This window comes from Eublepharis macularius, chromosome 6 (genome assembly GCF_028583425.1).
Source record: "Eublepharis macularius isolate TG4126 chromosome 6, MPM_Emac_v1.0, whole genome shotgun sequence".
NCBI classification, from domain to species: Eukaryota; Metazoa; Chordata; class Lepidosauria; order Squamata; family Eublepharidae; genus Eublepharis; species Eublepharis macularius.
In genome coordinates, this window is record NC_072795.1 from 91,591,288 (window position 1) to 91,606,497 (window position 15,210).

Below are 15,210 nucleotides of genomic sequence, written 5' to 3' on the forward strand. Positions count from 1 at the left end.
AGCTTACCTAATAGACCCTGGCTCTGTAGCCTGACTACTTTCACATCATCCACTGGGCAGACAGAATCTGTCCTAATACAGATATCTTCTCTTGACAATGTACTCTGGCATTCTTCTTGAAGGGACATCCAGTAGAACCTTGGTGGTCTTGATGGGTAGATGAGTCCAGGCCAACTGAGGCCTCTCTCTGACTTCCATACAGGGAGCTACATAAAGGAAAAAGAACTCTGTGGCTTCAAGAGATGTGTCTGCACTCTGAATGTGTGCTGTAGTGCAGAGGCAGTATTGGCTTCAAATGGCTGCTGTAGGAAAACAGAACAAGGAATCCAGGAGGTGAAGATGTAAAGACTTGAGTGAAGAGGAACCTGCTGAAGTGACAACCACTCTTTGTCTCCATGGATGAACCAATTTGACTCCTAGAGAACATGGATCTTATTGACCTTTGGATACTTACTTACATCTTTCTTCTGCATCCTTACAGTTTGTCAGCATATTTGTTATTGCATCCAGGTATATCAGGAGTCCCCAATTTTTATTGAGCCTGCAGGTACCTTTGCAATTTTGACACAGGGTGGTGGATGCAGTCACAAAATGGATGCCATAGGAGGTGGAGCCAACCACAAAATGTCAAGGCTGCTAGGTTATGCATAACTCTTCAGCATTTCAGGCTCTTTTCAAATGAACATACTAGTTTATTTTCTCAGATTCTTGTGTTATAGTGGCAGCTGCTACCAAAGCAACATTTTTAAAGATCTGCACAGTCAATTAGATCTCCAGTGACCAATCAGAAGCCCATTTGAGCAAAAGTCCCATCTGGTCCCTCCCACTTTCTAAAAACACTTGGCAAGTGCCAGAAAAGATGTCAGTGGGCACCATGCTGGGAACCCTGAAATATATCTTTAGGGGTCAGTAATACACCATTACCATTACAGAAATTTAGGAAACTACTATTTTATAGTTCATTGTCAACACTTAGATTATTCTTCAAAGGATGTGTGTACCACCTCAAGATGAATTTTTAAGTTGACTTTGCCGTACTGGTATGGAATTAACTACATATATCTGCTGAACCCAGTTCCAAATGTTAGTGGGACTTGAGCACATGGAAATTTTGACCATGCTACAAATGCAATATAAGAATTAGTACTTAGTTTTTATGTGTTTCTTAGTCTGATCAGTGTATTGTTGCCTATATGCTGGCTGGCTCTGTATTTGGCCATTTACATAGATGCTTGTAGAGTAAGAAACTTAAAAATTGGACAGTTCTTTGTATAAAGAGTTATGCAGTCTTGACATTTTACTTATCTTTTACATGCAAATCCTTTTATATTGGATGTGTGTGTGTGTGTGTATGTATACAGAAAACCTATCTAAAGTGATTTTCTTTTCTGTAGTCTGCCATAAAATTGAATGGTTCAATTGGAAATAATGGCCATCTGGGAATGGAATAATTTCTGCCTTTAGAGTGTGACTTTCTAATTTTTCTTCCTCCCACTGCAACCTCAAATGCTCTTGGAAATGTTGGAGACATTTTGGGCCATAGCAAGAGGCTGAGAGTATACTGGTTTGCTTAAGACAAAACTCGAGCTTTAAGCCAGGGGATGTTATGGTGCAGCTCAAAAAGTATATTAAATTAGCTGAATATTTAAATTAAACTAGTATAGTCCTTGTCTAAACTGTTTCCAGTCAAGAAGACGCTTCATGTTTCCTTACTGCATATTATTACTGTGGACAATTAACAGTACTGTCTAAGCAAAGTTGCATCCTTTTGAGCCCATTGAAAGGACTGGCCTTAGAAGAATGCAACTCTGTTAGGACTGCACTGCAAGTCATTTTGCACGACTATTACTATTATATGGTGTCATCACACTTCACCAGATGTTTGGGCTGGAAGTTTTTGAACCTTCACCAATTTTGATTTTATCCAAGAATCTAGGAGTCAGTGAGGTATCGCCTTAGTATGTGGCATGTTCCAAATAGTGACGCTGTTTGCAACTGTCTATTATCCTATTTATGCCAATATCACCTAGATATTTAGTTAGTCCATTTGGTATCACACCCAGTGCTCCTATCACTACTGGAATAACAGTTGTATGCTTCTTCCAGAGATGCAGAGCTTCAATTCTTAAATCTTGATATTTCATCTTTTTGATTTCTTTTTCTTCAATTCACCTGTCACCTGGGATTGCCACTTTGATCAGTTTGACCTTTTTACTTTTAACCATAGTAATGTCTGCAGTATTATGTTCCTATCTGCTTGGATTTGAAATCCCACAAGATCTTATCTTTCTCATTTTTTACAACTTTCTAGTTCTTATGTTCCCACCAATATTTTGCAGTCAGTAGATTGTACATTTTGCATAAATTCCCGTGCAGCATTGCAGCCACTTTATTATTGTGGCTTTTATAGTCAGTTCGTGCAATCTTATTGCACCCTCTGATGAGATAGATTCATCCGCTTCGTTACATAATCTATACTTGCTGTCATTCATGAGTTTTTTTCCAGTTTTTGCTTTCATATAGTTCTTTAATGCCTGTTCTTGTGCAGCTAATGCAAGTCAGTCCTTCTGTCTCTTTTCCCCACTACCTCTTGTGTTAGCCATTTCCAGTTGTTACTGTTACTGACTTTACCCTCAGTATTCTTCATGTACTGACCATTATGATTATGATTATTGCTATTATTATTCTTGTACTATGAAACTGTTAACCTATTATAAATAAATATGCAGTATCCCACATGTACCTAATGAAAATGGAGCATGCTTTAAAAAAACTTAATAGACTACATTCAGCTGAATGAATTGGAGAGTATTTTTCCAAGAGCCCACATTAATTTAAATAGCCTGCACTCATACTTTATTGATATGGAAATAATGCTGAGAGTTGTTGGAAGACCACTGATTCATTCTAGAAGTCTGTGCCTTTATGATGCCGTTAGTGGCAATGATAATTACCAAGTTTACAAATAATATCAACCCAGTGTTATTATACAGATGCTGTTGGAATAATGCTATCTTAAGTTTAATTTTTCATGAGCATTTTAAAATCAATCTATTGGATTTTAAAAACTTAATATAGCAATTAAATGTTGAAGAAAAACACAGACAGCACAGTCAGTATTATTTCATTGATTGTACAAGAGTATTCTCATAAGCAAAATAAAAATGAAAGCAAACAATTCATACATTGTTTTTAATTTTAATAATTTTTGTTTTATCCTGACTATAGAAAGTATCTTACAGTGTCTATTTCTTTAAGAAAACAAGTGATATTTACATGTATTGTTTCCCAATAATAATCTCAAAACAAAGATCGATGTTACTGTTGCCTTATGGGAATTATGCAAAACTTAGAAAATATTGTCCCTGTAGTATGAAAATAGCAAGTAATATAAAATTACTGCAGCATTTATTGGTCAATGGAATCAAAGCATGATATGGTAGTGGGTTTGTAAGTAAACCAGTGGTTAGGACCACATGATATTGCTGATGAATTTAGCAGCAAATTAAATATTATGCCAGATTGGAGAGTGATGATGATACATTTGCTTTTGGAGGTTCTACCTGTTTTTTAAATATGATATCTCATTAAAGTGGAACAATCACCATTTCAATCACTGTATTTAGCTACATTTTTAAAAGAATTAATTTTCCTTCTTAAAATCTCTAAACAGTGCCTGAGTGATCCTAAATGTAATACAATATGATACGTTTTTTTACACACTTGCAAATAACATTTTATTACAAGTTACATAGGATGGACCAGTAACACAATATGTAATTTTGAGCGAGAATATGTACTTTACCTTTTTGAAAAAAGAATATAAAAAATTAAAAATTGCAATCTTATTTAGAATTGCAAATCTAATTTTTCAGCTCCAAAATGGTTTCTCTTTATCTTTGTCAGATAATGGTAGCCTATGTTTACTTGGCAATAAGCAAATACATTTTTGGATTTGTAGGTGAATATCAGCCCATGATAATATGGACTATTTGTGAAACACATAGATCATATGCTATGTATCTCAAATAGATGTACGTTTAAAATACACATAGCTGATGAATATGATCCTTCTGGCTCAGTTCCAAGAAGAAACTTACCATGTTGTGGGCAATAAACCCAGGAGATCCTTAAAGAGCGTTCTTGATGTGTACACATTGTGTTTTGTTAATTTTGGGTGAACGTAGCGCTTTGTGTTGATGGTTTTGGGTAACATGGAAGGTCAGTGAAGGGTTTGCTACAGCAAAAATGGGAAACCCCATGTATGTAGCCTCTGACACATTAGGTACTCGTTTTATTGTGGCTTAGTCTAGTGAGCAAGGTCATTTTTCTGTTAGAGATTACAGTTACATAGATGGGCTTCTGTCTGCCGTCACTGAACCGCAGCTGTCTGCATTGGACTACAACCTCTTTTTGAACTAAGAGAATTTAAAAGCAGTTTGTGAGGAGGAATCGGACATCACTTTCAGTGGAAGTAACCAAAGGCCATGCTATGTATGCAGATCTTCAACTTCTTATTCAGTCCTAACTATCACTGGGACCATGCTTAAGTAGTCATAGGAACTGCAGTGTTCATGTATGTGAAGATGTCATTTTCAGTAGCACACTAAACAGTTTAATCTACATATGCTTATATTTAAGGATTTGTTTTATTTTCATAAAAATAATATTTAATGCTCTGAGATATTTGGGATTCTAAAATATTTATGGTGGGGATCTTTTGTAAACATTTGTAGAATTTGAATGTAAAAACATTATAAAATACATTATACTTCTTTTTTCCCCTCTACCTCCAATGTGAAACAATTGCACTTTCCTTCCTGGCATAGAAAGGCCTTTCTGATCCTTTAGCTTTCACTCACCCACACACACAAAAGAGAATACTGTTTGCTTATGTACAGTGACTTGTAGCCCTCTTGGAATTTTACTATAAAGGTGTTTTTCATTAAAGCATAAATAGGATGTAGTGTGTGTTGACTGTACCTTTACTGATATGCTCGTAACAATCTTACATACCATTGGTTTCAGAAACTCATCACCAGGCTTCTTTTTTTAAAAAAAAAAAAAAACACCACCACCACCACTGAAGTGCTTGCCCTGGGATCTCTATAAAATGGATGATATTTAAGTAACGAACTTGATGTTGAAATGAGCTGAGTGTAGTATGTCAGGCATTTAGGCGTGGATTCCTCTGATTACATTATTTCTTTACCATTTCTGCTGCTTTGCAGTAGAGAAATAAAATCTGTATGATGATTTGAGATGTCAAATTGTAGGCCTAGTACCTCCAACAAACTCTAGTGAAATGTAAAATATAAATGGTAACACAATTCTCAATGCACACATTTTCAAAGAAAACTTATTATAGAACATTTTTTTTCAGAAAGATTTATAAATAAAGGAAAAATGCAGAGCACAGTCTTGCCAAAGTTGAGTATTTCAAAACCCATTGACTTCAATGGGAGATTTAAGTTCTCAACTCGATCCTATTACTCTAAGTAGAACTTTCAAGTTCTTTATTTTGGCTTGCTTGTTACTGAAGCTGTATCTGAGGGCAAACTTTGCACCTTACTTTTAAATTGTATTACTTCACAGCATTTTCATAGTACTAATTTGCTAATACTCAACTATATATGTGCATTGGGATGGTTAGATATCTTTCTCTGATTTGCAACTAAATAAAATTGCTAGGCTTTTGTGAACTTTTAAAAAGCACGACACATTATAAAACTTCTGGCACAGTGTGTCATTAGTGTAGAGTGTTATCTCAAGACTGAATTACAAAAGAGTATTAAATTGTGGCAGCTGCCAATGATCTGTCACTTAATGTTACCTATTTCACCCCCCACCCCCGACCCCAATGACTATGATGCCAGAACACATAATTTTAGCTGTTGGGTACCAACAGATTAAAAATGATATCTAAGAGAGCTTAAGTGCCCCTAGCTTTGACCCTGTCGACTTGCAGTGATTAAAGGCATGTCCTGACTTTGGGTGGCTTTTGGCTGCTCAACTTCTGGACTGAGCAGTAGGACTGGTGATGGAAGATGACACTAAATGAAAGGTGCCAGCATTTCACTGAGATGCAATCACTTGGCTTAATGCTACAGCACATAAAGGCCAAGTATACACATAGTCACATCTTAAAGATTGTTCATGGTCTCAGACCATGTGAAAATATTGTGCTTTCCTCAGGATATTATGTGCTGAAAATGGCACTACCCAACCCGCAGCATATTTGGAATGCAATGTAAAAATGAAGGCCTTTTGAAACAAAAGGCTTGCTCTTTTCCTTTGCAGAAATTCTTAACTGTACTGATACACTAATATAAATTGTACTGATGTGAACAAGATGGCAATTTGACATTAAAATGTAAATAAAAATAATTGTGGGTTAAGGGGATTGGGGGAGAGTAGTTTTAATTTCATCTTTGTTAACATGAATTTCTATCCTGATTTTTTTTTTTTACATCCCACACTGGTGAAATTTGAATAAAAAGTTGGCAAGGTGTGATTTTTAATGCCTTGCTCCTGAAAGTTAGTTCATAGGTACAAAGGCCTTTTTTGGTACATATGGTGAGAACAGAATGCTTCCATAATATTGTCAGATTAACACTTGCTGACCGTCTCCTGTTCATATTACCAAGATCCCTTTAAAATTCCACAACTTCTTTTTCTTTTTTTTTTCAAAGAAGGCCTTAAATTCCATATGCTATGGACTTAGTTAAAGAAACCAGAGTTTCCATCTTCCATGCTTTTTTGATTCAGTTTTGGATTTTTGCTTAGGAGTTGAGGAGTAACTCTCCTGGGAATAAGGCAAAGGTGCAACCTGAGTTTCCTCAATAGGATGAAGTTTTCTCAGAACTGGCTGTAGTTTGTCTTCTTGTTGTTTAAAATCTAATTCCACACTAAATAGTGGAGGGAAAGAGAAAACCATAATCAGTTGCCAAGGTAAGGATTTCAGCTAAGTCAGCATTGAAAATGAGAGCGAAATGCTTTTTTAAAAAAGGTCTGCATTCCTCCAACAGAACACATTGATTGGCAATGCACTATAATGCCTTAATTATTGCATTTGTATCCTGCCCTTCCTCCAAGTGGCTTAGGGTAGTGTACACAGTTCATTCTTTCCCCATTTTATGCTTTCAGCAATCCTGTGCAGTATGATAGGCTCAGAAAGGTAGGCCCAAGGTCACCACGTAAATTTTATTGTATAAGGAGGAATTGAACCTCAGTCTACCTTAGTCCCATACTTGAAACACTGTACTACAGTGGATTATGAAATGAAAAACAATAATTAAATATATCAATTATAGAATCAACTATAGATAGCTGTAGGTGTGCAACAGCGCTTCCCTTATAATAGTCATAAGATGCCCTGGCATTTTGTCTTGCTTTTGAGTTAACTATGCATGCCCATGGGTTTTTGGTTAAGGATTTGTGATCCCGCCCATGTTTGGATCTGTTTTTCTCCTGGTAATGATGATGACAGAGGTGGGAGTAGTCAAGAGTAATAGTTCAGTCTTTCCCTTGGCCTTTTTTATTAACACTTATTTATTTATTTATTTAAACGATAACTTGTTTTTGACCCCACTGGAGACCCAGGCAGCTTACAAAGAAACAGAAATATAATCTAGACAAGCAACAACAACAAAAGATATGCACTATACCTCTAACTCTTGGGCTGGTCTGGCACCCACTGGGCTAGACTGACTCAGGGCCACAGGCTCTGAGTCTTAAGCTAAGAGAGCCAAGGGCCAAGTTATGTTACTACATTATCATCCACAAATATCTGCTATGACTAGATAGCTCTTCTTAAATTTGAGCTTGTGTATCCATTGTATTTTCTGGAATTTGACCCAGGATAAATGAGTTAAACCTAAGATACCTGTAGTCATCTCTTGGTTGATTCTTGCTTACCTCTTAAGAACTCCTTTTGCCCAGTACTTAGAATAGACAAATGAAGCAGTTGCAGCAGCCAAGGGCTAAACAAATGTGTGAGTAAGCTCTTACTGTAACTTAAGCAAACTTGTTAACTTTATATATAATGAGAGAATCAGGCCTTTCTACCTTAGGACGGCAATCCTCAAATAACTCCATCTTTTTATTGCTTTGTTTTAAAAAATCATGCTCTAAATGTCACATTTCCATTGAAATAATGACGTCTTTGCTTTTGCCTTTTGCTTCTGCTTTTTCTTTGCAAGGCAAAATTTGTGTATAGTAACACAAACTTGAAGTTTGGCCAATTACAAAGATAAAACTAGTGAAATTGCTAAAGGACAACATGCTACAAAACAGAACTTCTAGGCGTAAAGATTGCAAGGGAGAAACAAATTCAAATCTATTACTCATTCGAAGGTTTAAAAGTGTACCACCTAACTGTAAAGTGAAGCTCATAAAATATGCATCCTAAATTGTGAGCAGTATGTGGAGTGGAAAGCCCTGCTGGGTTTCTGGAAAAAATATAGCTCAGTGATCAACATGTATTAATAAAATTCATTTCAGGTTTAATTTATTAAAAACAAAGATGCAGAATTTCAAGCTGCAGCGAAAGGGCAATTAATAATGGTATTTGCAGAGCAATCTTGGACAGGTAAAGATTATAATCTTAACAACAACAAATCATTGTTTGTTGCATAATTCTTACGTAACATGAAGTAAGTAAATTATGCAGCATTTCCTCACCTGTGTCTGATCCAAGAGAATAAAAATAAGGACAGAAATTCAAGGCAACAGTACATTTGAAAAGAGCAGTAGTCCAGTAGCACTTATAAGACTAACAAAATTTGTGGTAGGGGATGAGCTTTCGTGAGTCACAGTTCACATTTGAGTGTGACTTGTCCAGGAGAAGGAGAAAATTTCCTATAATGCTACCATGGTTAATCTTCTGTAAACGTGCTTCCACTTTGAAGAAACAGAACTTTTTTGATATTGGAAATTGTGCATTTATAGGAGATATGTTTAGGAATTTATCATCTTGTTGCACGATTGCTGAAAAGGCTGAACATGGACATTTGACATAAGAGCAAACCTGTTCAACAGTATACAACAATGGTAGACAGCATTGGCATACATGCCAACAATGGGACTCGAGACCATTTTGCTTGACACCTAGAGCCAGATCTCTGCCTAAGTAACCAAGGCACTGGAAGCATTGGTGGGGCCAGTGGTACCTGAGAAGATAACAGACATGGCTTATGCTTGTCAGTGCCTCCCAGACATACACAGCCACCAGTCCAAGGTGATTCTCTGAGATGCTGGCAGAGCTTCTGGAACATAGCTTGCTCCAACTGTATCTGTCCTAGTACAACCCAGTCTCCCCCCACCTTCCGGCAAACCAGTATCTTCACAGGTAGAAGTTGCAGTTTTTTGGCACTTGGACAAAGGTTACCTGCCCCTGAGATAAATGTTTAGAAATATGTCTTTTCGAAAGTTGTAGTCAGCGTTATCAGATATGAAACAATATTTAACATCAAGTTCTATATCCATATATTTACAATTCCTTTTCAAATTGTATAATGCCTTATAGTTCATTTACTCATATGTTTCCCCATACTAGATTTTACCATGATTATACAGCGTAAGTGTGGTTCAAAAGTAGGGCATGTTAGATATACTTGCTTAAATTGATTCCCTCTACACTCAGACTCCAAAATTGGACAGAATTCATATAGAGAAGATGTTTTCAAAGGCACGAATATTATATTTGTTCTCCAAATCTGTTGCAATGGTATCTTTTGTTTTTGCTTAATTATTGGTACAAAAGAGAACTGTTTCTGAATGTTGATTTAACACTAAGCCAAGAAGCAGTGGCTTGGATCAACTGGACATTTCTGCTAACAGAAAGGATATCCAGCAGGCTGCAATTTCTCCTCCTCGAGCTTTAAATGTTTCTGGGGTGGTGGAGCATAAGGGTGGAATTTGGTTTCAGATTTCATGTTAGCTGTTCAAGCAGTGATAAATCACTGTACTGTTTTTAAATGGCAGGACTCAAAATTATTGCAGTGAAATCAGGAACCAAAGATGCATGTGGTCATACCCTGAATACGTGTATTCTTTTTTGGAATTCCAAGACAGGCACAAGTGCACACAGCAGGGCTTGAATCCTAGGAAACAGAACTAGAGATGGGCACAAACCGTAAAAAAAATGAACTGTGTGGTTCGTGGTTCGTCGCATTTCACGAACCATGAACTTGCATGAACCTGCCCCAGTTCATGAACCGGTTCATTTGGTTCATGAAAACGTTACATCCAGGTCAGCAAATCATCACTTCTGGGCCAGCAGAAGGTCTGCAGGAAGTCCATTCCCTGTTGCCAAGGAAACTGATTGATCGGCGCCAGGCTGTCTGCGGTGATGAACCAAAAAACGAACCAAGCGAACCAGCCTAAAGTTCGTGGCGGTTTGTCAGAAATGGGCTCTGATGAACCGCCAGTTCGCGAACCATGAACCAACCCGGTTCATCATGAACTTTGGTTCGTATTTCAGTTCGTGCCCATCTCTAAACAGAACTATTGAATTCCAAAAGGTTGCATGAAGATGTTCAGCTGCCACACCCAAATACTCCACTGAGATTTTTTAGTTTTTTTATGTGAGCAGCTGTGGTAGGATCAATTTAAAATAATATTCACCATCTTGTCCCACTGTGCCTTCCCCATCCTACCTCCCCAAAACTCTTCACAGATGCCATGAATGCCCCACCATAAGTGCCATGTCATCAGCTTGCCTTCCCTCAAACTAAATATTTCCAAACTCTTCATCATTTATCTAAGCCTGCTTCCCACTACTCCTATTCACCTTCTGAAAGTCCCTCATATGCCAAGATTAGTTCTTCTCTTCACAATCCTACAACTTAAATATACCTGTAATAAAAGTTATTTTTAATAGGCTATCACCATTCTTTCTACTATCCTCTCCTCTCCACAGAAATTTCACTTCCACTCCACTCTCATATATTGCCAACACTCCTTCCCCCAAGCACTGCAACATAAAGTGGTTGGAGATACTGATGCAGAGGTATACACTATCGGTCATTCCTGAGTCATCCCTATGCCCTACTAAGGTATTGCTTCCTAGCCTTGAAATGATTCAGTATTTGTGAGAGTTATTATAAGGGTGCTGTGGGAACCCCACAAGGCCAGACAGGCATTGCAGTCCTGCCATTGAACAACCATGTCATTTTAACGTCATAAAAGCAGTGGCTACTGGGGGAGGCTGTGCAATAAAAGAGGATTAGGCATAAACACCAACTTGTGGTATTATTTTTTGTTCATAAATACAGGTAAGTCTCAACTCATATGAAAAAGCTTTATACTGTATCACACCAGGTATGGTATTACTGAGGGGCTGGCAGAAGAGAAATTTGATTACAGTAGTCTCTTCATCAGCTATAGAAACAGGGTTAGAACTCCATGTTACTTCTCTAAGCAATTGCTGGCTCAATAATCTATTGCTGCAATAAATGGACAAGGAAAAATATTCCTTTTTTAATCATCTACTTTAAGAGAATGGCATTTTAAACTGCCATGCACATTACCTTTACTGACACTTAGTAACAATATTTAACATGCTGAATAAGCCTATTCATTTTAACAGAGGAATTAAACATCTGTCTTCCAGTGTCATTCTGTCACTTGCCTTATGCCATGAATTTTGCACAAATTTGGCTACTTTTTTCTCTCTTCAGTGATTCTGCTGGAACAGACAATGGTTATCAGTGAGATGAACCCTGTGCAGATGCCCTAAGCTTTCTTTAGTTCTCTATATTCTCTATAGTATAACCAGGGCTTTTTTTCTGGGAAAAGAGGTGGTGGAACTCAGTGGGTTGCCCTCGGAGAAAATGGTCACATGGCTGGTGGCCCCGCCCCCTGATATCCAGACAGAGGGGAGTTTAGATTGCCAGCGGCACAGAGGGCAATCTAAACTCCCCTCTGTCTGGAGATCAGGGGGAGGGGCTGCTAGCCATGTGATCATTTTCAAGAGGTTCCGGAACTCCGTTCCACCGCGTTCCAGCTGAGAAAAAGCCCTGAGTATAACCACCTCCCTAGTAGTTGTTCTAAGTAATTTTTTTTGGATTTAGAAGCTCCTCCTAATCTGAAACCCCAAGTTGTAGCTTCCTTAGCTTGTGCATATATCCAGCTCTGATCCTGTGGCTTGCTTAGGGCCAAAGTATACATGACATCAGAGCTCTATCACTGGAACACTCAATGTGTCATTTGTCTCAAAAAAGCAGCCACAAAGTGTCTGATCTGGATAGGAGCGGAGGTAGCTGGGTAAGGAGGTCACAACTTCTGCACTGCATGATGTCTCTGATTGGAAATGCTTCCCCCCCTCCCAGCTGCTTTATGCCTTGGAAAGTTAAAAGAAAACAGGTCAAGCACAAAATAAGTAGCTGTCTTTTTTCCTTTATAGGGCTTAAAGAAGCTAGATTCTTCTTCTCCCTATCCTTCCCAGAACCTCTGGGTCACCCTGTAGATGATTTAGGGATAATATTAAAGTCTAGAGTTTCAGTCATGGACCACTGCATCATATGTAGTTTGATTCTCATCCTGGCTAGGTTGAGTTTCAGAAGTGATGGTGGTCAAATGTGTCTAAAGAGAAGAATCTTTGTCAATCCTACATAAAGAGAATAAAACAAAAAATATATTCTACAACTGAAGCTGTTTTAACAAGTCCTGTTTTAAGGAACAACCATTTTTGTTCTTCCTTACAGGCTTCAGGGAGATAAATGCCTCTGAACAAAGGGACTTCACTCTTAGGTTTGACAGGTGTGGGCAATCTCCTGGCAATTTAGTTCAAGAAATGAGGGGGAAGGGGGGAGGTCTGACATCACAGTGTTGCATCGGTGCACCAGTATCACTTCCTGTTTAAACTCAGAGTGAAGACTCTGTGGTAAAACCAGAGTTTTTGAGAAATATCAGAGCATCCCAGGCCCACGGGAATGATGTGAACATGTCGCCAAAGCCATTGGGATATCAACAGCAAGTCACTCCCAGCAGCGGATAAGTCTCTCAGTGATTGCTGGGGAGAACCTAGCAATTCTACCCACTCAAGCGGCTGCCCTTGGGGAAACAAAGTCTTGTTTTTTAATATTGTGCCTTGTACATCTGCAGATCAGGACATATATTTGACTTGGACACTATCACAAAATAAGACTATTGAAAAGGGTTTTCATTTTTTGTATGCAGGAACATAACTTTAAAGTTACTTTTTTTGGAAAGATTTTTCAGGGGTTAGTTTAACACTTGCCTTGAACCTAGTCACTTTCTGCTTCCCTGTAAATCTCCTCTTTGTAGGCTAAATACTCCCTGTCTCATGTAATGGCTGATATGTATACGATCCTATTTTTTCAAATAAAAGAAATGTCCCCATTCCATATCTGCAAGAATCCTGCTCTCTGATCCATTATGTTAATTCAAACTGGACAGCATGCTTTTTGCCTTTGATTCGAAACCCCCAATAAGAATATATTTTAAAAGTAAATCATTGAATAAGGCCAAACCTAGACATTTCTGAAAGTATAGGACACACAATTCTTAAGAGGTGCTTTTCCTTAAAAAGTTAATCAGAGAAGCAGGAGAAACAGATGTGAAGTTAGGACTTTTGTCCGGGGTCTGAGGCTCAGCCCCCAGACTTGCCTGGAGAAGAGGATGGGAGGCAGCCGGGAGACAGCTACCCAGCTGCCCCAACGACACCCAGGTCTAGAATCCGGGAAAGAGGCACACAAGCCTCAGAGGGTCAGATGGGGCAGGTGGAAGCCAGCTAGCCCACCCTCTGGTGGGAGGTTAGGAATCCAGGCAGGGAGAGTGAGGATGACCAGGAGGGGTTCCAACTAGAGAGAGTGGGCACAAGAAGCACGGACAGCAAGCCAGTCGGCCGGCAACTTTACCAGCAGTGGAGGGAAGGCAGCACAGGGCCGCGTCCCAACCTGCAGACAGGCTAGAAGGGATTAGCAAGGACCAGATGAGGCTGGGAGCAATGCAACCTCAGGTGAGGCAATCAATAGAGAAAGCCCGACAGCCAGCAAAGCAGGTGCAGGTGTGGCTGCCCAGAGCAGCCAGCAAAGCATCTGCAGGTGTGGCTGCCTAGGATGATCAGGGCCATGGCTAGAGGGTTTGGGGTGTGATTAGCAGGTGGAGCCGGGAATGAGTGAAGGGATATAAGGGAAGTTCACCCACAAGGTGGGGAGGTGAGTTAGGAGCAGGAAGTGGGTTGTGTAGGAGCAAGGAGCGAAGAGTAAGAGAAAGGGTAGGAGGAGGAAGAACTAGAGAGAGAAGGAGGAGGCAGCAAGGAGGAGGCAAGGAGGTTGGAAGCTGTGGAAGGCTGGAAGTAGGAAGAGGCTGCAGAAAGTCTGACAGGTTGTGCAGGCCTGCGAGTGGTAGAGGGGGAGCAAGGGTGATGTATACCTCCCCTCCTTCCACAGAGGAGGAATCTGTGCAGTCCCTGTCTGTAGCCAAGTGCTGCAGTTCAGGTGCACCTGCACCATGTGCAGTCATGCTCAGGCCAAAGGCTGACAACTTTATTAAATGTTAATTTAATGTTAATATTAAATATTGCATCCCTATCGTTACTTTGTTTTAGCTTCAGTTTAGTTAACTCATTTCCACAGGTATTGCTTCAAGAATGACTGTCTGGCTCTGAGAAGTTTAAAGTCTGATCTCAGATCTCTTGAGCCAGTGGATACCCTGTTGAAAGAGTGATTTTATATTACCTAATTAGCTTTCATCTCATAAGATGATTTTAGCATAGAACTTTTTTTCATTTGCTGCTGTGAATGGAAATACTGCATTTTATAGATTGTAATCATTTTCAGCAGAGCTCAGAACTGAACATCAGAAGTAAAGTAATATAGAGGGTAAATTTAAATTATTCAGTAAGGCAAAATCCGCCTTCAAAAATTCAAAAGAACACACAGTAACCACATGATAGGCTGGGTTGAATTTTACTACTAGTCACAAAAAGCTACAGTTCTATAGTCTGGTTTAATCAGCATTTCCCTGTAAACATTAATCAGTCATATGCTTTAGATGAGATACCTTTCTGAACCTGAAATAACCTTGAATTGAGTTTATGGAGTGCTTCTGACTTTTTGACTAGAATGAAGTTTATTATGGATGTTTAAGAAAGTTATTTCATTAAGTGCCTTAGATTGGTGTACAAAATATTAAACAAAAGGCTATTGTTAAGCAGTAGTAGAAAAGCCATTTCCACTGTAA

At 38.8% G+C, this 15,210-nt stretch overlaps 2 protein-coding genes across 2 annotated transcripts in view; one reads left to right on the plus strand and one right to left on the minus strand.

The window, feature by feature from the left end:
• The window catches only part of DOCK1 (dedicator of cytokinesis 1), a 602,286-nt gene that overhangs the window by 190,069 nt on the left and 397,007 nt on the right, over positions 1-15,210 (plus strand). The gene's annotated exons all lie outside the window — the stretch shown is intronic.
• INSYN2A (inhibitory synaptic factor 2A) overlaps positions 6,725-15,210 on the minus strand; it is a 50,831-nt gene continuing 42,345 nt past the window's right edge. The window contains exon 3 of the mRNA XM_054984272.1: positions 6,725-6,908. Within this exon, the coding sequence (XP_054840247.1) occupies positions 6,725-6,908 (184 nt within the window). The remainder of the gene's footprint in view (positions 6,909-15,210) is intronic.